The sequence below is a fragment of the Panthera pardus genome, unplaced genomic scaffold (genome assembly GCF_024362965.1).
Source record: "Panthera pardus isolate Hobbes unplaced genomic scaffold, ASM2436296v1 HiC_scaffold_6, whole genome shotgun sequence".
NCBI lineage: Eukaryota > Metazoa > Chordata > Mammalia > Carnivora > Felidae > Panthera > Panthera pardus.
In genome coordinates this window covers 104,334,701-104,361,797 of record NW_026526991.1, presented here as the reverse complement: position 1 = coordinate 104,361,797, position 27,097 = coordinate 104,334,701, and the positions used below count along the sequence as shown (strand labels likewise).

Below are 27,097 nucleotides of genomic sequence, written 5' to 3'. Positions count from 1 at the left end.
GAAAATGTACATATTAATAATGATTTGATTTACTAATTAGTTTTACCTCTCACTGTTTGGTTTATATATTAGTTTGTGTTTGATTAACATTAAGACCATCCACCATGCACATACTGACAAAAAAAGACATCTGTCTCTGAGAAGCTGAACTTTGGCTACATAAAAGGCAATTATTTCTACAGAAATAATTAGTGTGGCTCTTCTTAACTAACCTGAATATGATGATTATATCAAGTAGATTTCTAAACACTCTTTCTTAAATTATTATTTTTTTAATGTTTATTTTTGAGAGAGAGACAGAGTGCAAGTGGGGGAGGAGCAGAGAGAGACGGAGACAACAGAATCCAAAGCAGGCTCCAGGCTCTGAGGCTGTCAGCACAAAGCCCAACATGGGGCTCGAACTCATGGACCGCAGATTTCTTAAGAAAGCTTAAATTCATAGAGAAACTGTATTATTTGCTTGTGATGACAAACAGCTTAACTGAGGATTCTTTTCCGAAAATCATTAAACACATTCATTTAGTATAGCACACTTAATATGTCTATCTTGAAATGCTAAGATTCAAGTCGCAATACCAACAAGTAAATTCTTGGGGCACCTGGGTGGCTCAGTCAGTTAAGTAGCTGACTTCAGCTCAGGTCATGATCTCACGGTCTGTAGGTTCAAGCCCCGCGTCAGGCTCTGTGCTGGCAGCTCAGAGCCTGGAGCCTGCTTCTGATTCTGTGTCTCCCTCTCTCTCTGCCCCTCCCCTGCTTGTTCTCTGTCTCTTTCTCTCTCAAATAATAAAGATCAAAAAAAAAAAAAAGTAAAAAAAAAAAGTAAATTCTTTATGAAAGCCCATCTGAAAAATCTAAATTAATATAAACTAAGGTGGAGATATGATCAATTAAGTCAATCACAAACAAAACCAAGCAAATTACTGACATCTTTCCTCTCATGTAGAAAGAATCAATAACCAACCTTTTAAAAACTACACACAAAATTGAGTCGGCCACATGATAAAGGCACAATCCTCTCCCAAATGAAAACATTCTTAAAAAGAGCTTCTGGCGGGGCGCCTAGGTGGCTCAGTCAGTTGGGCCTCTGACTTCGGCTCAGGTCATGATCTTACGGTTCGCGGGTTCGAGCCCCACTTCAGGCTCTGTGCTGACAACTCAGAGCCTGGGGTCTGCTTGGGATTCTGTGTCTCCCTCTCTCAGCCTCTCCCACACTTATGCCGTGTCTGTCTCTCAAAAACGAATAAACATTAAAAAAAATTTTTTTTAAAGAAGAGCTTCTGGGGGCGCCTGGGTGGCTCAGTCGGTTGGGTGTCCGACTTCAGCTCAGGTCACGATCTCGCGGTCCGTGAGTTCGAGCCCCGCGTCGGGCTCTGGGCTGATGGCTCAGAGCCTGGAGCCTGCTTCCGATTCTGTGTCTCCCTCTCTCTCTGCCCCTCCCCCATTCATGCTCTGTCTCTCTCTATGTCTCTCTGTCCCAAAAATAAATAAACGTTAAAAATAAAATAAAATAAAATAAAATAAAATAAAATAAAATAAAATAAAATAAAATAAAATAAAATAAAATAAAATAAAATAAAAAAAAGAAGAGCTTCTGGCAATTTCTCTTCAGTCTGAAAAGCTGCTCCCGTCTTAAGATTTAATACAATTCCTAAAGTAAGAGCCAAAAAGTTCTTAAAACCCAACTTTAAGAAGTTTAAAATATTCAACCAATTTGTAATAAGCAATAACTTATGGCCTTTCAAATTGGATTTTTTAAAGCACCATCATCCTTTTATTGTCTGTAACACTTTACAGTTTTCAAGCACCTTCACATAGTTTTCCAGTTATCTTCAACAATCCAGTTAAATCATGTTACTAATAAGTCAGCATTACAGATTAAGTTCCTTACTCAGGTCAGATAACTGAATAACATAGAACCCAAATGTTCTGCCTTCGAAGTCTTTTCCATTATATGGTATTGTATTATACTACAGTAAACTCTCCAAATACAAGATTAGAGAATGAGCTGTGGACCAAAGAGAGGAAAGTATGGAGAAAACATCCCTGAGATCTACAACTATTTTTAACTTAGAAAAGAATATAGTATTTACTAAAGTATATTGAGAATGAACTTATACCTTCAAAGAGCTCAATGACTAGTGAAGTAAACAAAGAATATAAACAACTTCTAATCAATCTGAAGAATACTGTAAGAATGATCCCAAAAGGAAAAAGATCTTAGCAAATTCTGGAGGGCAGTAATTCAGAAAGGCTGGCATTTGAGAAAGTGACAGGTCATGAAATTACAAAGTAAGGCAGAAGACAGGTAAAGCTAAAGAATTTCAAAGCACTGATAACAACATGTTCAACCCCAAAGTTCCCCCTGTAAGAGTGACAGCCAACAGTAAAGAGTTTTGCTACATGATTTTTCAAATCAAACAAAATGTTCACGGATATCCTCAAAAAGCGTAAAGAGATGCTGTATCATCACAGTTAATACTTATGTGCCAGGTCCTCCCACAAATGTTTTACATTTATATTAATTCATTTAATTGTCACAACAACTCTATAAAGTAGGTACTCTTATTACACTCCATTTTATCGATAGGAAATTGGCCCAAAGTTGCCCAAGGTGACACAATCATTAGCTGAGTCAGGATTTGAATTCAAGCAGTTTTTTTTTTTTTTTTCCAGGCAGTTCTTATTTACTATATTATACTGCAGAAAAATAATGCCCTCTTCAAATCTAAATTCAGGCGGTGCATGCTAAGTCTCACATATTTCTGCACACTACAGTGGTCCTGTTAAAAAAAGGAAAAAAAAGAAAAGAAAACCAAAAAAAATCCTCAAATAGGGGCACCTGGGTGGCTCTGTCAGTTAAGCGTCTGACTTGTGATTTCGGCTCAGGTCATGATGGACCTCAGTTCGTGAGATTGAGCCCTGCATGGGGTTCTGAGCAGGCAGTGCAGAAGCATGCTTGGAATTCCCTTTCTCTGCCCCTCCCCTGCTCACACACTCTCTCTCTCAAAATAAATAAACTTAAAAAAAAAAAAAAACTCAAATAAAATGCAAGATGCTAAAAATAAAGAACTGATACAGCAAAACCTAATAACTATTAATGAATTTTTTCATGTTATACTAACATTTTCAGAAATTATAATTTGAGCATAACTACTCTTGCTACTTTTACAGCTTCATTTAAAAAATCTTAAATCTATATTAGAAAACCCAAATAACAGCTTTAGAATGATTTCTGAAAATGAGAGCCCAGTTTTAGTTGAATGTTTCCAAAGAGATTAAGTAGAATGACTTTCAAATGACCAGGATCATGCACTAAAACCTGAATGTCAAGAAATGAACTCAACCACCAGATAATAATAGAGTCCCCATCTGTTTATTTTTTTAATGTTTATTTATTTTGAGAGAGAGACAGACAGAGTGTGAGCAGGGGAAGGGCAGAGAGAGAGAGAGAGAGACAGACACACAGAATTCAAAGCAGGCTCCAGGCTCCGAGCTGGCAGCACAGAGCCCCATGTGGGGGCTCGAACTCACAAGCTGTGAGATCATGACCTGAGCCAAAGTCAGCTGCTTAACTGACTGAGCCATCCAGGCGCCCCAGTCCCCATTTGTTTTTGACAAAAACAATCTTCCACTAGGAACAACTGTGATACTTAAGATGAGAAAAAAGGTAAATAACAGAAAAGGAAAACATTCAAACCCCAAAGATTAAGTAAGAAATATCACTGAAAAGTCAACCTAAATATAATTCTCAACACCTGTACCACAAAGATTACTTCCTACAGCAATAAATTTACATACATTTTAAAGCGTATCTTACCTAACAAAATTATCTTGTCTTTAATTCTATTCTGTATTATTAGAAGGGAAAAGGATTACTTCAAACAAGTTACCAATCATTCTTTAATTTGCATAACAGCTACATTTGTGTTATCTCAATTTTGTTTATACTCATCAGTTACTCTGAGGCTTTAAAACAAACAAAACTCCAAAGACTATTCCCTGAAATCTTGTTCCTGGGACTGAAAATTACTGCAGATTCTCATCCTGAAAAACACGGAATTTGGCACAAATGTAAAAAAGGGCAAAAAAAAAAAAATCAATATTCAAGTGGAAGATTCAGTTCAATAGGTTATTTTAAGAACTAAAGCAAAGAAATAAGTTATGGTTTCTTAATCACAAACCACATCACATTTCTGCAGCATTGCTAAACTTTTCATAAAACATTAATAACACCTGTATCAACTATACTTCAGCTTAAAAAAAAAAAAAGAAAATTAAGTCCAAAAAAAACTCATCACATACTCATGATACTCATGATGAGACATAAGACTTAATTTACCAAAAAAAAAAAAAAAAAAAAGCCAGATAAAGCCAGCACTAAGTACACTGGAGCTTAACCAAGATTTATGATTTGACCTCCCCTTCCAAGTAGATCTGGAAACAATCTTATCAGAATATAAAGTGAATATATCAAGTTACCAAGCGAACAGCAATTTGGGGAGAAAAGTACTTAAAGTAACCAAAATCATTCACAAATCTATGTATAAATACATTTTCTTTAAAAAAGTTATGCTACATTTCTTAAAAAAACCAAGATGTCTCTACAGAAAAGCAATAAACTCTGCAAAGTTGGGCAATAACATTTTCTGACCAAGGCAACAGAGTACTAAAATTAAGGCATGTTATTTGCCTAATAAAATCAAGTAAAGAAATCTGCAGCTTAAAAGATCAGTTATCAGCTAAGATCCTGTGGTATCAAAGTATTACCTAGTATTATTTATTAGGAATTGATACTTGCATACTGTGACTCTTAAAATTAGCTTGATAGAAACAAGTTTGATTTATATACCACATTCACCCATTCTCTATCCTAAAAAGCCTATTTGTACATTTAAATTGATAAAATCAATACTCTAAACCAAATCTGACAGCGACTTCCACACCAAAATACAACTGCTTCATTTGAGATGTACTAATTAGCCACCTACTAAACTACAAAAGCTTTAACATTTCCCAAATCATTAGATCCTAACCAGTTTAAATTTTATTCTTTACCAATCTATGCAAGTCATCTACCTGCTCCATGATTTCAGGCTATTTATCAAATAAGTAGCTGGGCAGAATAACCTAAGATTTCTTCCAATTTTAATACACTATTTAACAACTGAATACAGAATTTCTGTCTTCCTCCAGAAAAATATGTACGTTAGAAGTATACATTTAGTGAAAAAGGCTTTCCTTTCTTCCCAATGCTTTAGTAATTTAGTAATGCATTATTACTAATTTAGCATTTAGTAATAATGCTTTAACTTGTATCCAAAAACGAAAACTCAAAACTAACCTAATGAATAAGTTATTAGGTAAATGTACTGATCAAAAAACCAAAAATACTGTATAAAACATCCTGGGGCTAGAAAAATCATATTTTAAAAAACAAAATGAAAAATTGCATAAACAGAGTCAAATGACATAAGGAAGTTTCTAAACCAGGGTACCACTCAGTGAACTAGGATTTGGTTCTGCAGCCAAATCCTTAACTGATTTAAAAATAAGATGGTGATATTATATATAAGGATATCAGATATTCTTTAATTTGACCATGCCCATGTCTAGACAGAGAACAAAAATCCAAAAAGCCATGAGTTCAAAGAAAAACTGAGAGGACAAATTATGACATTAGGCAAATTGAGTTTTTTTCCACTGTATCATTAGTTCCAAGATAAACTATCAAAAGATTACCATTGATTAAGGAAAACACAATTATATTCTGAGAAGTCTTGAAGGTTAAATAATTGAAACTAACAAAATTAGTCCATAGAGTGATCAACGTTTACTTGGGTCCAGTCTTAAGAAAGTAAGGTAACTAATTAAAAAAAATATGTATCCAAGAGGTACCTATTCAAATATAAAACCATAACAGAAGAATAAAATCCAGGATCAACAGTAATAGGCACCCCTTGTACAAGAGAAAAGTGTCTGTATGTAGAGAATAAACGGAATTTTTGCCTGTAAACCAAAAGGAATCAGACTTAAGTTTCTGAGGATGATCAACAGGAATAAAATCATAGTTTGACAAGATTTTTTTTTTAAAGCTGCACCCTTTCCAATACAAATCACCATAAAACTGAGTTCCTTTTATTTCACAATGCCTTAGAAGTTCTACACCATTTATGTAAAACTTAAGAAATTATTATGTTCCTAAAGAAGTTGTCAGTTTTTAAGTTCACCTCCTTCCACATGTTAACTTCCCTTCACATTTGATATGGCCTTGGTCATTTGGAAAGTGACATTCAAAGGGTTAAGTATTAACATATTAGTTAATGGATAAAATAAACTTCTAGATTATTGTTATTTTCATATCCTATTTTGGTCCATTTTTTTGACAAGAAGAATATGGATAACAGGCATTTTCGTGTATAATGTATCTAACTTTTTCACTCAGTGGAACTCTGCTTCTTCCAATAACCTATGTTCACTTCCGGACGAGGAGAACATTCAAGCAAGCTGCTGTAGGTCAAGCAACAAGTTACCCAAACCTAGCTATTTAAACCTAGAATATATCTGTCAACCAGAATGACACACCATGATTTACCCCATGAAAACCTCTCTGAGAGGTTAAAAGCAAAGCACCGTGAGTCCTTTAGACTCTCGTAAAAGTTTGGCTTAAAAACCTTTCATAACAAGTTTAAAATAACAATAGTGACATTACAACTCTAAAAGCACTTCTATAATTGTACATGGGTTCTTGTACTGTTCACTGTATAGAGAACGGACTGAAGACATACTAGTTTTAATTAACACTGTCAGATAACTGCCAGCTACCAAAAGGCTTAAGCTTCATTCGGTGGAACAATATCAAACACTTACTGTACCTTTCTAGTCCCGAGGCATTTATTCAGAGAAGAAAATCTTTTTTATATAGTTTATACTAAATGCCTGTGCAATCACCAACTAGGATATATCCAAAGTAAGGTCATTCGTGAACAAGGTCGTTCTTATTTTAAAAGTACAGCCTGATGTCAGGGATGGAAACGCGCATGTAACACACCAGGAGCTCAACAGTGCAGAGCCTCTGATGAGATGGAAATGCACAAGGCAAGAAGACTCTGTACTTTCCTAATTCAGAAACTTTCCCACTAATTCCGAGTTTCCTGCCAGACACTAAAACAATAACAAGTAGGTAATGCATTTGTACTCAGATGATTTTCATCACTCCCTCTCCAGTATCAAATCTCTTTGGCTACCAATAATTCTTACCCTACGTCGGGTACCCTAGGTACATGCACAAATTCTAGTTTCTATCTCTTGCAAAGTTGGTACTCCTCGCCCCGCCCCGCCCCGCCCCCAGCCCCCGAGCGAACAGTTAGATAATGACTTGTAAAGGATGAATTCGATAAACTGGCTTAACCAAGCCAAATTTAGATCCAAACCACCGAAAGATAAAGAAGTGGGGCTATACCTGCAGTTCACACCAGGCGACCTCCACAGTAGTTTCAGTGTCGAGACCTTTGTAGACGGTCTTAAAGGAGCCTCGGCCAATCTCGATGTCGAATTTGAGAAAGCGGCCATCGTTGGACATTCCCACGGCCTTGGTCTCCAGCTCTTCGATGTCATCCTGTTGCTGGCTCCGTTCCTCCTGTGGTTCCTTGGCGCTGCCGCCGCCGCCGCTGCCACTTCTGGCCGACGGAGGCTCCTCTTTGCTCCCCACATGGTTGGGCTGGGAAACTTGGCGGTCTCTGCCGGTACTGCTGGGGGCGGTCGCGGCTACAGCGCCCGCGCCGGCTGGCTCCCCGGGGGCGGCAGCGGCGGGAGGCAGCTGGGCTACCTGGGCAGCGGCGGTGGCGGTCAAGGTCTCCTCGCGGTGGGGCTCCGGCGGGGTGCTCTGCGGAGCCGCCGTGGAGACGGCGGGCTGGGGGAGAGAAAGGGGAAGGCCGGGCAGTTCCAGCGCAGTGGCGTTGGAGTCGCAGATGACGCTGCGGCGGAAGAAGCGGTGCTCAGTGGTGGTAGTGGTGGCGGCCGCGCCACGGCTGTCCTTGTCCATAGTGTGGCGGCGACGCCGGTACTCCTCTGTCCGGCCAGTTCCGGCGTCGGGCCCCGCGCTGCCCAGTTTCTCCCCCACCGAGGAATCGGAGCTGGAGCCATTCTTGGGGGAAGGCGCCGGCGGCGAGAGGAACAAGGAGCTCGGAGTGCTGCTCTGCTTCTCTGAGGCGCCGCCAGACATGGTCGGTCCGCTGGAGCGAGGCGAGCGGGCTCGAACTCGTGAAGGAAGAGAAGGCGAGGGGCCGAGCCCGAGGAGCGGCGGCGGTGTGCGGGTCCGCTGCGACTGCTCCCGCCGCCGGCGGGTTCGGATCCACCTGGACGGCCGACTCCTCACTCAGCACTGACGAGCCGCCCCGAAGGAGACGCGGGCCCCTGGGCCCAGTTGCGGCGGCTGATACGGCTCACGAGGCGGGCTCGTCGGAGGGCGATCGAGGAGCTGAGCCACGGGGGTTAGCGCCTCACGGTCCGCATCCATCCTGCGGCGAGAGACGGCCGGGAAGGCTGGAGCAGCGGAGGCGCCGCAGTCATGAGGGGCAGGGCAAGGGGCCGGCACCAAGTCGAAGCGGATGCGGCGGATGCGGCGGCGGCTCCAGCTCCCCGCCGCCGCCGCCGCTGCCGCTTCCCGAGCTGGGCGGGCTAGGCCCCGGGGGCGGCGGCAACGCGAGGAACGGACGGGCGCGGACTCCCGAGCGGTGGCAGCCCCACAGCCGAAGAGAGTGGGAGGGGCAGAGGAAGGCGAGGGAGGGCCGGCCGGGGGCTCCCGGTCAATCGGTCGCCTCCTCCCACACGCGCCCCCAGCTAGGGGGACCAGTCTCACAGGGCGCCCATCAACCGGACGGGAAGGGCCGACGCCTCGAAGCCTCGGTGCCTGAGGAGCGGGCCCCCCCTTCCCCGAGGCCTCCCCGCCCGCCCCGGGCCTGGCAAACCCTCGTCTCCTCCCGGGCCGGTGCCGGGGGCTGACGGAGGGAGGGAACGGTGGGGAGGGGAGGGCCGCTCACCGCGGGGCCCGAGCTCCGCTGCTTCTCTGGGCCGAGAGTAGAGGAGACCGAGAGGACTGGGTGAAGGGGGTTAGGGAGAGGAAAGAGTAGTCACCCCCACCGGGCGCCTTCTGTCACCGAAGATGGGGGCGCAGAGTGGCGGAGTGTGAAGAGCCGCGTCCGCTGGAGAAACTCTCCGCGCTAAATGGCGCCGGGCGTCTGAAGCCTCCACACAGCCCGCTCGGACCCCGCCCCCCGCCGCCCGGGGCGCCCCACCCCCACCCCGCTCTCGGGGCTCTCGCGCAGGCGTGCTAGTACCGAGGCTCCCTGGGACTTGTAGTTTTGGCATTAGAAGGATGAAAGGGACTGAGGACGAGGGAGCCTACGACTCCCGTGATGCTCTGTGGTTGCTTTACCCTGATGCCTCATGGGAGTTGTAGTTTTCTTTGGAAACCGCCCCTTCTGGAAGGCTGATGGGAGCGTCTCGGTGGGTCGCTAAACCCCATCCTTAAGTCAACGCTAGCTAGGAAAATCATTATTTAGGGTTTAATTTGCGGGGAAGGGGAAGGAAGAAAAAAATGAAGAGGGAGGCAGGACGAGAGGAGAGACTTCCATCATGCTCCGTTGAGGCGAGAGAGAGCTAAGAGGTTGCCATGCAATGAAGGATGATCTGTTGTTCATCTTTAATGGAGAGAGCCGCAGTAGCGTTGACTGTAGGGGTGTGGGGATGGAGGAGGAAAGCAAAGCAAAGAGAACTAGAACCTGAGCTCAGAAAGCCGGAGGGGCTGAAGACTCCCTCTGTGGGGTCAAAGAAACTTTGTGAAGATTGTGCATGGGATTAATATTGGTTAAATGCGTTGGGGAAGGAGACGGGGAGTATTACCTCTTATCCTCTTCCCTTCCATAGCCATTAAGGCCACATTCTCAGTTCCAGCTCCAAGACAGATATTCTGATTCTCAAAGACGGGCTGCTCTCCTGAAAGCCAGGATTCATAGCGAATCCTTTGCTTTGCCAGAAAAATACTAACGGTGCGGTGGAGGGGAGAATCCGAGAAAAGATACAGATCTTTGCGTCTTTTACCACAAACTTGGGAGAGCTGAGTTGACTTTTGCCTATGTAGTCGGTTGAGCTTAATTTCCATCTTTCGTTTGCTTGGAGGCTTAGTAAAACAACATACCCTTTTTCTAGAGGTGCACGAATGTACATGTGTAACTTATTCCGTGGCTTTGGACATAGAGGAAATCTGGATCCATGTAGTTCATAGTAATGGAATGCTTTCCTTGAAAGCATCCTTAGGCTCTCTGGACCCCTTTGCTCCTAGCAACTACTCAAGATTGTACAGGTGATGAGCACCAGGGGGCACCAGACAGAGTGGGAAAAGCCAGACCCGTCAGATGGCAATTAAGAGTCTTAGCCCACCGGGTGAAAGCGGGAGGATCTTAAACGTACGCAACCGCAACATAGCGTCCACAGGCTCCTGCCTCTCCGCAGGCTCCTGCCTCTCACCAGCGCCCACTATAGAGCGAACTCAGAAGCACACTTGCTAGCCAAGCACCGCATTTGGAATATGAGTAGTTTGAAAGCAACTTGACAAGATTCCTTAGCGCGAGTTTCCTAGGAAAGGCCCACAGGTTACCGGGATGAGCTCCATTTCATCGGATATGTAAAATAGTTACACTATTCTTCAATATTTTCTCAAAAAAGTACACTTTCAGGTTTACAAAAATTTGGTTTTAGCAACAAGGGTTGCTAGGTTTCATGAAGCTAACAAACTATGAACATTTTAAAATATAAATTCAGTGGGGGTAACTAGAGTACACACTGCATTGTACCCAAGACCCTTGACAATCACGCCTTATCAACATGTTTTTTCAACAACAAACAACTAAATTCATTGAAAGTAACTTAATTAACTTGAACTAAAGCCACCCTTGCCCACAAGACTGCTCCTACTTGTGTAACGTTAGCTTTACTCTGAGAACAGGTACAACTTTAAGTTGAATATAACCATACTGTGTACAATGGCATGTAGATTTAAAGGTTAAACTGTTTAGTGTGTATATTTTACTACAGACACTTACTTGCTGGGTTTTCTTTTTAATGCCTATCAACTTCTAATTAACAAGATATTTCTGTTACTCATTACTATAATATCCCTAATAGTACTTTCTCTTTCTCTGTCATTTCAATTATTAAGTAAAGAATTGTTCCCTCTATAATTCATATAAAACATCACGTGGCATAAATAGAGGTAGCAGAAAAAACTCAGGATACAATGGACACACTAAGCTCAGAGATTTTTAGCTCCTGACAGATGGGTCCATAAAAATAATACCAGTATTTTATTTTCTCTCACTATATTCTTCGTTCATTTTAGCTCTTGCTCATTTTCTCAAATTGAGTCATGTTTCTATTTCCCATCCATTTTATGTTTAGATGGTGCCTGCCATTTGTTACTAACTAGTAATGAAAGCCAGAGACAGCTTTGATTTCAACAGTGGCTAAACATACAAAATCTACCTTATTTTGTACGTGGCATATTTCATAGGGTAGCTTCTTGAGGTATAGGGGGGAAAAAACACCATCTTGAAAACATTTCTCTTTTTTTTCTCTCCTTCCTTTTCCATGCTCCGTTGTTTTGCCTATGGATATTTTTAATGTTACCTTCCTGTCATATGGAACCCAAGGAAGAAGGGAGAGTCAGGCAATTAAACAGTGAAGAATAGACTTTTTAAAACCGTTTTTTTATTATAAATGAAATAAGGGGGAAGGTGGAACTTGCCTTCTATCAAAGCATATTATAAAAGTATAGATTATGACATTGAGATAAGCATAGATAATAGAACAGAAAAGTTAATACAGAAACAATCTTATGTATATATGAGGAAGATGGCATTTCAAGCCAGTGGAGAAAGGTTAATAAACAGTGTTTGGACAACTAGTTATTTATTTGAAAAACAAATTAGTTTCAATGTCTGCCCCTACCCGTCACAAAATTACCATCCTCATAGTTAAGGGTTCCTGGGTGGCTCAGTTGGTTAAGTGTCCAACTCTTGATTTCAGCTCAAGTCACAATCTCATGGTATGTGGGCTTGAGCCCTGCAGTGGGCTATGCACTAACAAAATGGAGCCTGCTTGGGATTCTCTCTCTCCCTCTCTCTTGCCCCTCCCCCCACCTCTGTCTTTCAAAATAAATAAATAAACTTAAAAAAAAAAAAAAGAACTACCCAAGAGCCATAAAGAAAAATACTTGACTATTTTGAAATAGACAATTCTGTTCAGTAGAACACAATTAGCTGACAGAAAATTTTGAAACCTGTATAACAAAAGACTAATATTTAAAATATATAAATAACACCTATCACAAAGGATAGTACAATCCTATAGATAAAGGGAGAGGATATGAAAAGACAGTTGAGACAGGAGGAAATCCAAATGACAGATATAAGCTTAAAAACTTGATGAAACTCAATAACCAGGGAAGGGCAAATTAAAACAAGACATATACTTTTCCCTTATAAAATTGGCAAAATTTTTAAGTATTTATAATATCAAGTGTTGGCAAGGGTGTGGAGAAACTCACGTGCTACTAATGATAGCATAAATTAGAAAAACCTTTTTGGGGGGCACCTGAGTGGCTCAGTCCGTTAAGCATCCAACTTTGGCTCAGGTCATGATCTCACCATTTGTGAGTTCAAACCCCATGTCTGCTCTGTGCTGACAGCTCAAAACCTGGAGCCTGCTTCGGATTCTGTGTCTCCTCCTCTCTCTGCCCCTCCTCTGCTCATGCTCTGTCTCTCTTTGTTTCTCAATAAATAAACGTTAAAAAAAATTTTTTTTTTTAAATAGAAAAACCTTTCCTGTGGGTAATTTGTTAGTACTTACTGAAATGTACAACGTGGGGCGCCTGGGTGACTCAGTCAGTTAAGTGTCGGACTTGGGGCTCAGGTCATGATCTCACATTCTGTGGGTTCGAGCCCTGCATCAGGCTCTGTACTGTCAGCTCAGAGGCTTGAGCCTGCTTTGGATTTTGTGTCTCCTCTTTCTCTGTCCTTCCCCCACTCGCACTCTGTCTCTCTCTCACAAAAATAAACATTAAAAAAAAATGAAATGTACAATGTGCACAGCATTTGAGCTAGCAGTTTCCCTTCCTGGTAACTGCCTTCCAAAATCCTTGCATATATGCACTGACAAATATCTATAAGAAGATCCACTACAGCTTTGTCTGTAATAAGAAATTGAAACAATCTGCATATATGCTATAATAGTAAAGCTATAGTATATCTAATTTTGGGAACATCATGCAACACTAGAAGAGAAGGAGGTTAATATATATGTAGTGGCATAAAAATAGTAAGTGAAAAACTCACATTGCTGAATAATATGTACTAGATCATATGTTGTGTTTTTTAAATCATGTTTCTATATGTATTTAAATGCACAGAGTAAAAATGTGAGCAGTACACTCCAAAATTAAAAGTGGGAGATTACTTCTGGGGAGTACTCTTATCTATATTGTTTGAATATCTTAATACATTCTCACTTATTGCAGACAATTTGAAAAATACAATAGAATATGAAAGTAAAAATCCCCAGCAAACTCTACTAGTCTTTGAAATATCAGCTGTTGATGTTTAGGTATCTTTCTTTCCAGAGTGATAAAAAGATTTATAATTATGTTATAAGCATTTCCAATGTCATTAAATATTCTTCGGAAACATAATTTTTAATGGCTGCATAGGATTCCATCATACGACATTACCAAGTATAAGTGTATTATGTCATCTAGAAAGAACATAGGGGAAAATATTTAAAAATAGGAATTCCTATTGGGGCGCCTGGGTGCCTCAGTCGGCTAGGCGTCCGACTTCAGCTCAGGTCATGATCTCGCGGTTCGTGGGTTTGAGCCCCACGTTGGGCTCTGTGCTGACAGCTCAGAGCCTGGAGCCTGTTTTAGATTCTGTGTCTCCCTCTCTCTGCCCCTTTCCTGCTCGTACTCTGTCTCGGTCTCAAAAATAAATAAACATTAAAAAAATTTTTTTTAAATAGGAATCCCTATCATGTTCTAGGCCTTAACAAGCTCTCACAGGAAGAGATGTATCAGAATTACCTAGGAAGCTACTATAAAATACACCTGTTGGTGTGTTTTACCGCCACTACCCCACCCAACTCAGGTGTGTATTTGGTGAGAGAATCCACTGCAAGCAGACCTTCACTATAAGAAATGTTTTGTTTTTTTTTTTTAAGTCTTCAGGAAAAAGGGACACCTGGCTGGCTCAGTCAGAGGAGAGTGCAACTCTAGATCTCAGAATTGTGAGTTTGAGCCCCATGTTGAATGTAGAGATTAATAAAAAAATTAATACAAAAATAATAAAAGAAAAACTAAAGTCTTCAGGAAAACAAACATTAATGGGTGGGTTAGGAAGTTAGGATTTAAACAAGGAATGAGAAACATTGAAAAAATAAATGTGTTGGGAAACTGAAAAGACATTTTTTTTAGTCACATCTCAATAGATTCAGAAAAATCATGCAACGAACCTCAACAAATATTAATTAAAAAAAAAAACTTCAGGTGACCATAAATAAAAGGGAACATTCTCAACATGATTAAGTACATCTACAAAAACAAAAACAAAAACAAAAACAAAAACAAAAAACCTAGAGTAACATCATGCTTAGCGGTAAAAGAACAAATTCTAAGATGGCAGACAAGGTAAGAATATTCACTCTTGCCATTTTTCATAACATGGTACTGGCTATCCTATTGGATGCAATAAGAGAAGGAAAAAGATGAGTGACATACACGCTATAAAGAAAGAAGTAAAACTGCCTTTATTTATAGACCTCATGATGGTATATATAGGATATACTAAGGAAGCTAAAAAACAAACCCTATAGAACTAATAAGTGATTTAACAATGACACTGGATACAAAGTTAAGATACAAGAATTGATTGCATTTCTATATATAAGCAATGGACAATTTAAAATGTAAACATATATCATTTAGGGGCACCTGGGTGGCTCAGTTTGTTGGGCAGCCGACTCTTGATTTTGGCTCAGGTCATGATCTCATGGTGGTGAGATCAAGCCCCTGTGTTGGGCTCTGAGCTCGGTGTGGAGCCAGCTGGGGATATTCTCTTTCCCTCTCCCTCTGTCTCTCCCCTGCTAGCGCACATGTGCACTCTCTCTCAAGAAAAAAAAAAAATTCTTTTTAATTAAAAAAAATAAAAAATAAAATTTAAAAATATCATTTGGCTTTCAGATATCAGCAAGTTTACAGTGTTTGATCCCTTACAGAAACATCACTTTGAACAAATATCTACACATGAAAATACCTTCACAAGAGCTAAAGATTTCAGGTGGGTATTATAGCACTGGGTGGAGCAAAGAAATAAGGAAAGATGCATTGGGAGGGTAGGAAAGACAGTTTCACATTATTCCTGTCACTCCTTCCTCAAGACCAGGCAATCCACTACAGAGAGATATATCCTCCCAGTGGGAGAAGAAGAGAGAAGCAAACACTCAACTTCACTGTAGACCCCACGACTAGGTCTACCTCAGAGACAGGTGGCCCCACCCTCCAGACCAGCTCCCCTGACTCCAGCCCCCAGACCTACCCCCAGTGCCAGACTGACCCCTGAGGTCCCAGTTTCCAGCAGAATCAGGGCCCAGGCCTGCCCTAGTAGACCTTGGTACTGGGCCAGCCCCACAGACCCACACACTATGATTGCCCCCATGAGATCAAGCTCCAGGCCCATGCCCCATGGACTCAGGCACCAGGCTGACCCCTTTGGACCCAAGCACCAATCTTGCCCAACTGCTGACCCAAGCACCAGATCTTCCTGACCAAGGATTCCAGCAGCAAGCCCACCCATGGACACCACCAGACAACCCACCTAGGATCTCTGGATGGGCCGATTTGTAAAAGGCTTTCCCTGCTGAAGCCAGCCTGCACTCCTTCAAAGGTACATACACCAATGTAAGGCAACAAGGATCACAAATAAGGAAACATGATACCACAAAAGTAAACTAATAAAGCTCCAATAATGGACCCTAAACAAAAGGAGATCTATGAACTGTCTGACAAAGAATTGAGAATAATCCTCTGTAAGAAATTCAGTGAACTACAAGAAAACACAAATAGGTAACTTAACAAAATTAGCGATTTCCTGGATATAATACCAAAAGCATAAGCACCAAAAGCAAAAATAAACAAGTGGGACTTAACATCAAACTAAAAAGCTTCTGCACAGCAAGGAAAACAAGTAGAAAAATGAAAAGGCAACATACAGAATGGAGAAAATACTTGCAAACCAGATAGCTGATAAAGGATTACTATCCCAAATATATAAGGAACTCCTACAATTCAGTAGCAAAATAAATAAATAAATAATAAATTTAATTTAATTAATTAAAAAGTGGGCAAAGGATCTGAATAGATATTTTTCAAAAGAAGACATCCAAATGGCACACAGATATATGAAAAGGTGACTAACATCACTAATCATCAGGGAAATGCTAGTCAAAACCTCAATGAGATAACACCTCACACATGTTAGGATGGCTATTATGAAAAAGACAAAACATAATGTGTTGGTGAGGAGATGTGAAGAAGAGAATCCTTCTACACTATTGGTGGGAATGTAATTTGGTGCAGCCGTTGTGAAAAATAGTATGGAGATTTCTTAAAAAATTAAAAGTAGAACCATATGATGTAGCAATCCCAATTTGGGAAAGGAAATGAAATCCAAAGGAAATAAAAATAGGATCTTGAAGAGATTTTTGCACTCCTATGTTCACTGCGGTGTTATTCACAATAGCCAAGATATGAAACAACCCAAATGTCCACTGACAAATGAATGGATACAGAAGATGTGGTATAAATATACAATGAAATATTATTAAACCGTGAGAGAAAAGGAAATACCGCCATTTGTGACAACATAGATGAAACTTGAAAACATTATGATAAGTGAAAAAAGCCAGATAAAGACAAATATTGTATGATCTAAGTTATATGTGCAATCTAAAAAAGGAAAAAGAAAAAAAAAGTCAAACTCATAAAATCAGAGAATAGTGGTGGTTACCAGGGGCAGGGCGGAGGTAACAGTGGGGAAATGAGGAGATGTTGGTCAAAGCGTACAAAGTTGCAGTTATGGGGGCGCCTGGGTGGCTCAGTCGGTTAAGCGGCTGACTTCAGCTCAGGTCACGATCTCGCGGTCCGTGAGTTCGAGCCCCGCTTCGGGCTCTGTGCTGACAGCTCAGAGCCTGGAGCCTGTTTCAGATTCTGTGTCTCCCTCTCTCTGACCCTTCCCCGTTCATGCTCTGTCTCTCCCTGTCTCAAAAATAAATAAACGTTAAAAAAAAAAAAAATCAAAGTTGCAGTTATGTAGGATGATTTGGTCTAGGGAGCTAATGTATAGGCAGAATGACTATACTTAATAATACTGTATTGAACACTGGAAATGTGCTAAGAGAGTAGATTTTAGGTGCACTCATCACACACACAAAATGGTAATTATGTGAGGAGATGGTATATCCATTAGCTTGACCATACTCATCATTTCACTATGGATATGTATAATGGCTCATCATGTTGTACACCTTAGATATATACAACTTTTATTTTTTAAATGTAAATACAAAATTTTAAGTATCACTTAAGATAGAGTCAAAAAACATACCAAGAACATACCTAGGAAAACATTTAACAAACTATGTACAAGATTTAGGTATTAAAAGCTACAAAATATTGCTGAGAGAAATTAAAGACCTAAATAAATAGATCAGAACACTCAGTATTATTAAGATGTCAGTTCTCCCCAAACTGATGTATAGATTCACCACAACCTCAATCAAAATCCCAGCAATCTTTTTAAACATGGAAATTGACAAACTGGTTCTAAATTTATATGGAGATACAAAGAACCTGGTATAGCCAAAACAATTTGCAAAAAGAACACAGTTGAAATACTTATACTACCTGATTTCAAGACTTAACTATAAAGCTGCAGTCGTCAAGGCAGTGTGGTACAGACATAAAGATTAACAAATAATCACTGGACCAGAATAGAACATGCCAAGACACATAGACAATGGTGGTAAGGTAATTCAATAGGGAAAACAAATAACTTTACAACAAATAATGCTGGAACATTTGGATGGCCATATAGAAAAAAATAAACATTGATTCTTTTCTCATACTATGCACAAAAATAAACTCAAGATGGATCATATGCTTAAATATAAGAGTTAAGGCTCTAAAACTTCCAGAAGAAAACAGAAGAAAATCGTTGTGACCTTGGGTTAGGTAAAGAATTTTTAGGACATGAAAAGCACAAACTATAAAAGAAAAAAATTATTAAAGTGGACTTCATCAAAAAAAAAAAAATCTGTTCTTTAAAAGAGAATGTTATAGGAGCGCCTGGGTGGCTCAGTCGGTTAAGCATCCAACTTCGGCTCAGGACATGATCTCATGGTTTGTGAGTTCAAGCCCCACATCGAGCTCTGAGCTGTCAGCACTGCATCAGATTCTGTGTCTCCCTCTCTCTCTGTGTCTCCCTCACTTGTGTTCTGTCTCTCTCTCAATAAATAAACATTTAAAATAAATAAGTAAGTAAATAAACAAATAAATAAATAAAAGAATGTTACAAAAATGAAAAGCCCGGAGACTGAGAGTAAATATTGTAAAAAAAGATATCTGGGAAAAGATTTGTAAACAGAATACGTGGAGAACTCTTACAATTCAACCTTAAGATAAACAGTGCAAAAAAAAAAAAAAGTATGCAAAAGATTGAACAGATACTTTACCAAAGAACATAAATGAATGACAAATAAGCATATGAAAAGACATACAACATCATTAGTAATTAAGGAAAATGAAATTGAAACCACTATGAAATAGTACCACATACTCATGAGAATGTCTAAATTAAAAAGACAGAGAATACCAAGTGTTGACAAGGATGTAGAACATCTGGTTCTCCTGTATATTGCTAAATGGAATGCAATGGTACAGCCAGTTTGGAAAATAGTTAGACTTTTTAATAAAGCTGAATATACACTTACCATATGATCCACAAATCCACTGCTAGGCATTTACCCAAAAGAAATGGAAACGTATGTCCACACAGACTTATATGAAAAATTTCAAAGCAATTTTATTCATGACAGCTCAAAAAGAACAACCAAATATCTATCAACAGGTAAATGGGTAAATAAATTGTGATATTTCCATTAAATGAAATGCTACTCAACAATAAAAGAAACAGGGGGCCTGGGCAGCTCAGTCAGTTAAGTGTCCAACTTTGGCTCAGGTCATGATCTTGCGGTTCTTGAGTTCAAGCTCTGCATCTGGCTCTGTGCTGACAGCTCAGAGCCTGGAGCCTGCTTCAGTTCTGTGTCTCCCTCTCTCTGCCCCTCCTTCACTTGCGCTCTGTCTCTCTCTCTTTCTGTCTCAAAATAAATAAACATAATAAAAAAGAATTTTAAAAAATTAATTAAAATAAAAAAAGATCTAGAGCCTCATTTGCTTTCCCTCTCCATTCCAGTTGGATTCACCCAGTCATCCAATTTGCCCTAACTCATCTTTAAACTCATTCCTCCTTTCCAAAATTTGATTTCTATTTTCACATTAATACAATGACAGTTTACTTCATAAAAAGACCATTTCTTTTAATAATTGTTTAATGTTTATTTAGTTTTGAGAGACAGAGAGAGAAGGAGAAAGAGAGAGAGCATGAGCAGGGGAGAGGCAGAGAGAGAGGGAGACACAATCTGAAGCAGCCTCCAGGTTCTGAGCTGTCAGCACAGATCCAACTCGGGGCTCAAACTCATGAACTTTGAGATTAGACCTGAGCCGAAGTCAGACGCTTAACCGACTGAGCCACCCAGGCACCCCCATTTCGAAGTCTATGCAAGCTAATAATCCCGTTGCATTTTAATCACATGTAGAAAATATATAATTGGGCTGGATACTATCACTAGAGCATTCTCTTGAGGAGTTGCAGGGAAGACCAAAATGAACAACTAATGAGATTCTGTTTTTTGGTACAAGCTTTGTGTTAAAGGCTTTTAACTCTTAGAGGCTCTATAATCAGCCCAAATGAAATACTTCAGTAAACACATGTTAACTAGACTAATTGTGGTGATCATTCTGCAATATATACAAATATAGAATCACTATGTTATACATCTGAAACTAATATAATGTTGTATACCAATTACACCAGAAAGGAAAGGAAAGGAAAGGAAAGGAAAGGAAAGGAAAGGAAAGGAAAGGAAAGGAAAAAAGAAAGGAAAGGAAAGGAAAGGAAAGAGAAAGAAATAGTTCAGTAAGGAGGAGAGATGACCTGCTAGTCTGTGTTGTTTTGGTCACATTAAGGCTCTCAAACTAATATATTTTTTCCATGACCACTGAGAATAACAAGAGTTGACAATGGGGAAAAGGTGGGGAAGGAAATAAGTAGGAAATTGTGATAAATCGACATGAGAGCCAAGCTCCATTTGAAAGGTCAACAAATCCATTTAGATAGTATGATACCTTGTCAGCTTCTAACACACTATAGGCTTTGGGTATTTATTTAATATAAAATGGGATTTTTAAAAGACCTTCCCAGTCAGTTTTTATACATATTTTTTCAGGTAAAAAATAAAAGCACCAGGGACAATCAATGTTGTGTCAAAGTTTGACCTGCCTAGTCCTGACAACAGTCCACTCCACAGTTAAAATCCCTCATCAACAATAATCCTTAAACTTGCAGCTGGCTATTTATGTAACTCTTAATTTAACTGAAGCCAGCTGTCCTAATCCTCACATTTAATTTAGGATTAAATAGTTTTCTAAGTGGGGTGCATATCTGTGTTTTTAAAAGGTAATGACATGGGGCCCCTGGGTAGCTCAGTCGGTTGAGCACCTGACCCTTGGTTTCAGCTCAGGTCATGATCTCACCATTCTTGAGTTCAAGCCCCATGTCAGGCTCTGTGCTGACAGCATGGAGCCTGCCTGGGATTCTCTCTCTGCCCCTCCCCAGCTTGCACATGTGCTCTCTCTTTCTCACTCTAAATAAATAAACTTAACAAAATTGTTTTTAAATAAATAAAAGGTGATGCAGTTCATGAGTTCCAGCCCTACCTTGGGCTCTGTGCTGACAGCTCAGAGCCTGGAGCCTGCTTTGCATTCTCCCTTTCTCTCTGCCCCTTCCCTGCTCACACTGTCTCTCTCTCTCTCTAAAAAAATAAGTGAACATTAAAAAAATTTTTTTAATTAAACATTAAAAAAAATTAAATAAATAAATGAAAAGTGTTGATGTAAAGGCATACCAAAACTGGTTATTTTACTGTAGTTTTAATTACTAGAGTGTGCTAATGGTCTTTAAGGGATTATTGTTCAGTACAGATCGATTTTAACAGCATTTTGTATTGTCTTTCAAACTGAAAGCTCTTCACATAGTCTTACTCTTCTTCCCATTTTCCCACAATCCTGCTGAGGAAGGAAGAAGAATGGGAGAAAGCAGACGGGGAAATTGCGAAAGCGAATTACAGACAGGGAAAAATAGAAAGGGAACAGTTTGGCCCTAGCCACCCAGCCAATGATTAAACTTGACTAGTAGGTGGTCTGATGTCACATTAGAACCTCCATGTAGACCAAGGCATTGGCTTTTACTGAATCTTAGCATTTTTCCCCCTCATATTTACTGATTAGAAAAACCTGTCTATCTTTTTTTTAAAAAAAATTTTTTTTTTCAACGTTTTTTATTTATTTTTGGGACAGAGAGAGACAGAGCATGAGCGGGGGAGGGGCAGAGAGAGAGGGAGACACACAGAATTGGAAACAGGCTCCAGGCTCCGAGCCATCAGCCCAGAGCCTGACGCGAGGCTCGAACTCACAGACCGCGAGATCGTGACCTGGCTGAAGTCGGACGCTTAACCGACTGCGCCACCCAGGCGCCCCAAAACCTGTCTATCTTAAAGCATACTTTTCTGTGCAAATACCGAGTGCTAAGGGTGCTGTGTTCATTCTTTTTGACAGATATGTACTGTGGAAGCAGGGTAGAAATCATGAGAGAGGAGACTAAATTTGCATGTGAGTTCTCAGGAAAAAACAATCTGGGTTCAAATCCTGTCACTTAATGACTATTTAACTTGCACAAATTCCTTAACCTCCCTCAGCCTTCTTCCTTATCTATAAAAAATGGGGATACTAACAGTACCCACCTCATAGGTTTTTAGGTTAAATAAATAAGTAGATATAAACAAATTGAGAACAGTACCAGGCTGTTAGTAATTATTAATATATTATTTGCATAAATCTTCTCAGGAGTGCATGCTACTGCTGCAAAAAATCATAAATATGTATCAATCCTAAAACAATCTGAACTCTTTGTAATAATCCTCATTTCCTTTTCTTTTTTAAAAATACTTTATTTTTAAGTTCTCTCTACACCCAAGTTGGGGCTCCAACTCACGACCCGGAGATCACCAGTTGCATGCTATACTGGCTGAGACAGCCATGTGCCCCATCTCATTTCCTTTTCTTTGTTTAAATGTATATTTTATTTATTTCTGAGAGAGAGAGACAGAGACAGAGACAGAACAGGAGTGGGGGAGGGGCAGAAAGAGAGACACATGCACAATCTGAAGCAGGCTCCAGGCTCGGAGCTGTCAGCACATAGCCAGACGCTTGGCTCAAACTCATGAACAGCGAGATCATGACCTGAGTCAAAGCCCGACACTTAACCGACCGAGCCACCCAGGAGCCCTTCATTTTCTTTTCTGATAAAAGTACAACCCTGGTAAATTAAAAAAAAAAAAAAAGTAAGCTATAGTGTCATTTTCTTTTTATCAAGGCTTAGTACAAAATCCCTTAGGTCATTTTTTATTTTAAAAAAATGTTTATTTTTGGGAAAGAGAGAGAGAGAGAGACAGGGCGTGAGTGGGGGAGGGGCAGAGAGAGAGGGAGACAACAGAATCTGAAGCAGGCTCCAGGCTCCACCCTGTCAGCACAGAGCCTGACTCGGGGCTTGAACTCACAAACCGTGAGATCATGACCTGACTGAAGTCAGATGCTTAATGGACTGAACCACCCAGGTGTCCCCCTTAGGTCATTTTTATGGGCAGATGGAGAAATGTGAGCTGAAAGGTGTCAAAAAATATAGCTAATATACTGAAAGGAGTTCTTCAGGAATATGCCACACAACTCTGTCCTTTGCCTGTGCTATTCAACAATTTGTCTTTTGCAAACACTACAAGAAACACGAACTAAATTTTCAGATGACATGAAGCTTGGAGAGATTGCTAATTAATACTGTGAGTATCAAACCAATATTTTAAAAGATCTCAACAAGCCAAATGATCAAAATAAAATTTTACAGAGATATGTATAAAAGATCTAAACTTACATTTAAGGGGCACCTGGGTGGCTCAGTCGGTTAAGTGTCTGACTTCAGCTCAGGTCATGTTTGAGCCCTATGTCAGTCTCCATGCTGACAGGGTGGAGCCTGAAGCCCGCTTCGAATTCTGTCTCTCTCTCTCTCTGCCCCTCCCCCGCTCATGGGCACGCATGTGCTCGCGCTCTCTCTCTCTCTCTCTCTCTCTCTCTCTCTCTCTCAAAAATAAACATTTTAAAAAATTTAAGAAAAACCTTACATTTAAATAATGATCTGTAGGGGCGCCTGGGTGGCTCAGTCAGTTAAGCATCGGACTTTGGCTCAGGTCATGATCTCACTGCTCTTGAGTTCGAGCCCAGCCGTTGGCCTCTGTGCTGAGAGCTGGGAGCCTGGAGCCTGCTTTGGATTCTGTGTCTCCTCTCTCTGCCCCTCTCCCACTTGTGCTCTGTCTCTCTCTATCAAAAATGAGCAAATGTAAAAAATAACAAATTAAATAATGATCTATACAAGTAATCTTTGGAGATATTTTATTAACAACAACAGAAAAGGGAAGAAAAAGAAGGAGGGAAGGAGGGAGGGAAGAAATACACTATTTGCCAAAACTGACAAGCTAAATATTCAAATGAACAAACATGGGATAAAAACCTTTGACTTTATCAAATATTCAATTAAGGAAAGTGATAGACCTGTTATACTCCATAAATACCATTTAATAACTGAGGTCTACAGATGTGGGTTTTAGACAATTCTCAAACTCCCAGAATAGCCTATGAAATGATGAGTTTTTTGTCTACATTCTTTTAAAGGAGAGCATGCATAGTTTTCACTGGACTCCCAAAGGTGTGTCTTTGATTTCTCCCCCATCAAAGAAAAAGAGCTTAAGAACCACTAATCTGTAATATGGTGTTCAGTTCTGAACACTATTTTTATTTATTTATTTTTTTAATGTTTATTTTTGACAGAGAGAGAGAGAGAGAGAGAGAGAGAGAGAGAGAGAGAGAGACATGAGCGGGGGAGGGGCAGAGAGAGAGAGACATGCACAATCTGAAGCAGGCTCCAGGCTCTGAGCTGTCAGCACAGAGCCCTACTCGGGGCTCAAACTCACAGAGTACGAGATCATGACCTGAGCCGAAGTCGGATGCTCAACCGACTGAGCCACCCAGGTGCTCCTTGAGCACTATTTTTAAAGAAGAAATTGATCAAATAAGTCCCAGTTAATAGAGCCCAGGATGGCAAAAGTCTTGGAAATCATTACGTCCTATAGAAACAGTGAAAACCTGAGAAACAGCATGGATAAGAGAATTTGGGGGAGACATGGTAACATTCTTTAAATGTCTGAAGGACTTGTGTGTAAAATGGATTAGATTTATTCTGTGTGACTCCAAAGGGCAGAAGGGTAAAAGTTACTAGGAGACAGATTTCAGCTTAATATAAGCAAGAATTTGGTAATGATTAAAGCTGCCCTAAATTAGAATCAACTGTCCTGTGAGCCAGCGAACTCCTTGTTACAGCAAATGTTCAAGCAGAAGCTGGATGACTGATCTTCAGTGATATTGAAGGGAATTTCCACATTGGAGAGTAGGACTCTTTCAACTCAAAGATTCTTTCATTCCCTGATCCTTGTCAACATTAGACAAATTCCCTAGCACCTCTCTCCACCATCCCAAAATAAAAAGGAAAAGTGTTTATATCTACATTGTGTTTTTTGATTATATTTAGTGTAGCATATAAAATAATACCTTCCTAGAGACAAAAAAAAATGTCTTCAATAGAATCATAAAACAAGGTCCTAGAAGAAACTAGAAGAGCCCTTAGAGATAATCTAGTCCTATTTCCCACTCCACCCCCCATTTTAAAAAGAGATAAACTATGGCCTAAGGAAACTAAATTATTTGCTGTATGATTCTGACATTCTTCTACTAGCCAGGCATGTTAAACCTACAATATTCCTTTGAAACTGGCTAATGCTTGTTGAATACAGAAGTCTCCCCAGTCCCAACATAGAATTAATTTTCCTGATGATAAAAATTTGTTATAAAAACATAGTATTGTATACCAATTCCTTTTAATAATTCAGGTTCAAACTAGACTGTGGATTATTCAGACCTTTTTCTTCTCTTGACTTGCCTTTTAGGCTACTTACATATATGATAAAGAAGACAAAAGGATAAAGGAGCTTAGGGAAAAAATTATGGGAAGGATGCTGGGATAAAAATTACTATCTAAAACTTGAAGTTTGGATTACCTTTGGATTTTATTTTTCCATGTTATGCCTTCTCCTATTATCAGTTAACCCACAACGGTACATCACATATTTGTTGAGAACCTGCTATGTGCAAGGCATTGTGATCATTCAAATAGCCATTAAAGGGATTATAAAAACTATGCTATGCCTCCACCATATTTGCATGAAGCTTAAGAGAGCCTTGAAGGAGGTTAATGTTATGGTAAAAATATCTTTTTTTTTTACTGCCAGCATGAAGTGGAAATAAACCGGTAGCTGGGTTCAACTGTTTGTATAACACATACTGAGGATAAAACTAGCTCCATTTGGGGGCCACAGCTGTGTGGCTCAGTAGGTTGAGTGTCTGACTCTTGATTTTGGTTCAGGTCATGATCTCATAGTTGTGAGATCAAGCCCTACGTCAGGCCCTGCTCTGATTCCTGCTTAAGATTCTCTTTCTCCCTCTCTCTCTGCTCCTCTCCCACTCGCTTTCTCTCTCTCTCTCTCTAAAAAAATTAAAAATAAATAAAATTATATTAAAACTTTATTTATTTATTTTGAGAGAGAGAGAGATACAGCGTGAATGGGGGGAGGGGCAGAGAGAGCGAGAGAAAGAATTCCAAGCAGGTTCCGCTCTGCCAGCACAGAGCCTGACATGGGGCTCAAAGCCATGAAGCCATGAGATCATGACCTGAGCCGAAACCAAGTTAAACACTTAGCCTACTGAGCCACCCAGGTGCCCCCCAGGAAATAAAATTATATAAAAAAAAAACTAGCTCTGTTAATTCTAAATACCCAATAGGTGATTGAGAGATTAGTAAATTTCAAAACTATGTGTAAAATACTGGTGAAAGACCAGGATGAATTTAGCAAGATGCTTAATTAGAAAACATAAATGTAATGCAAACCCATAGCTAACATCATAGTTAACGGTGACAGACTGACTGCTTTCCTTTAAGATTTGGAACAAAACAAAAATGTCTGCTCTTGCCAGTTTTTTTAAACATTGTATTAGAGGTCCAAGCCAGGGCAATTAAACTAGAATGGATGGGAAAGGAAAACCATGTTTATTTGTAGATGACATCGTCTTATATATTAAAAAACTCCTAAGGAATCTACTAAAAAACTATTAGAACTAATATCAAGTTTAGCAAATTTAAAGATACAAGATCAATATAGAAAAAACGTTTTAAAAGACTGTCTATTATTGCATTCTCCTCCTAGAATTGTCCTGGTCAGAGTTCAGGTCAAGTTACAAACTGGTCCTCAATCCAAGAATTGTGATACCATTTTAGAAAGTTAAACCTTGGTTAGAGCTAAAATCATTTTGGGTTATCTGCCCTTGACTTTATAGATACCTCATTCTGAGTGGATGCAGAAGGAAAGGAGAGTCTAAATGAAACTCTGGCCTACTTCTAAATAATGTCTAGGCTGAAGGAAATGTCATGGTCTACTCTTCCTACAG

The 27,097-nt window shown here is 40.0% G+C and overlaps 1 protein-coding gene across 23 annotated transcripts in view; it reads right to left on the bottom strand.

Moving 5' to 3' along the window:
• The window catches only part of WNK1 (WNK lysine deficient protein kinase 1), a 159,657-nt gene extending 150,391 nt beyond the window's left edge, over nt 1-9,266 (bottom strand). For 8 of the 23 annotated variants that reach the window (XM_053895187.1, XM_053895191.1, XM_053895190.1 and 5 more), the window contains exon 1: nt 7,460-9,266. In XM_053895187.1, coding sequence (XP_053751162.1) covers nt 7,460-8,221 — 762 coding nt within the window. In that variant the 5' untranslated portion in view covers nt 8,222-9,266. The remainder of the gene's footprint in view (nt 1-7,459) is intronic. The other 15 variants (XM_053895195.1, XM_053895196.1, XM_053895199.1 and 12 more) reach the window with 6 other exon arrangements.
• Nucleotides 9,267-27,097: the final 17,831 nt, after the last annotated feature.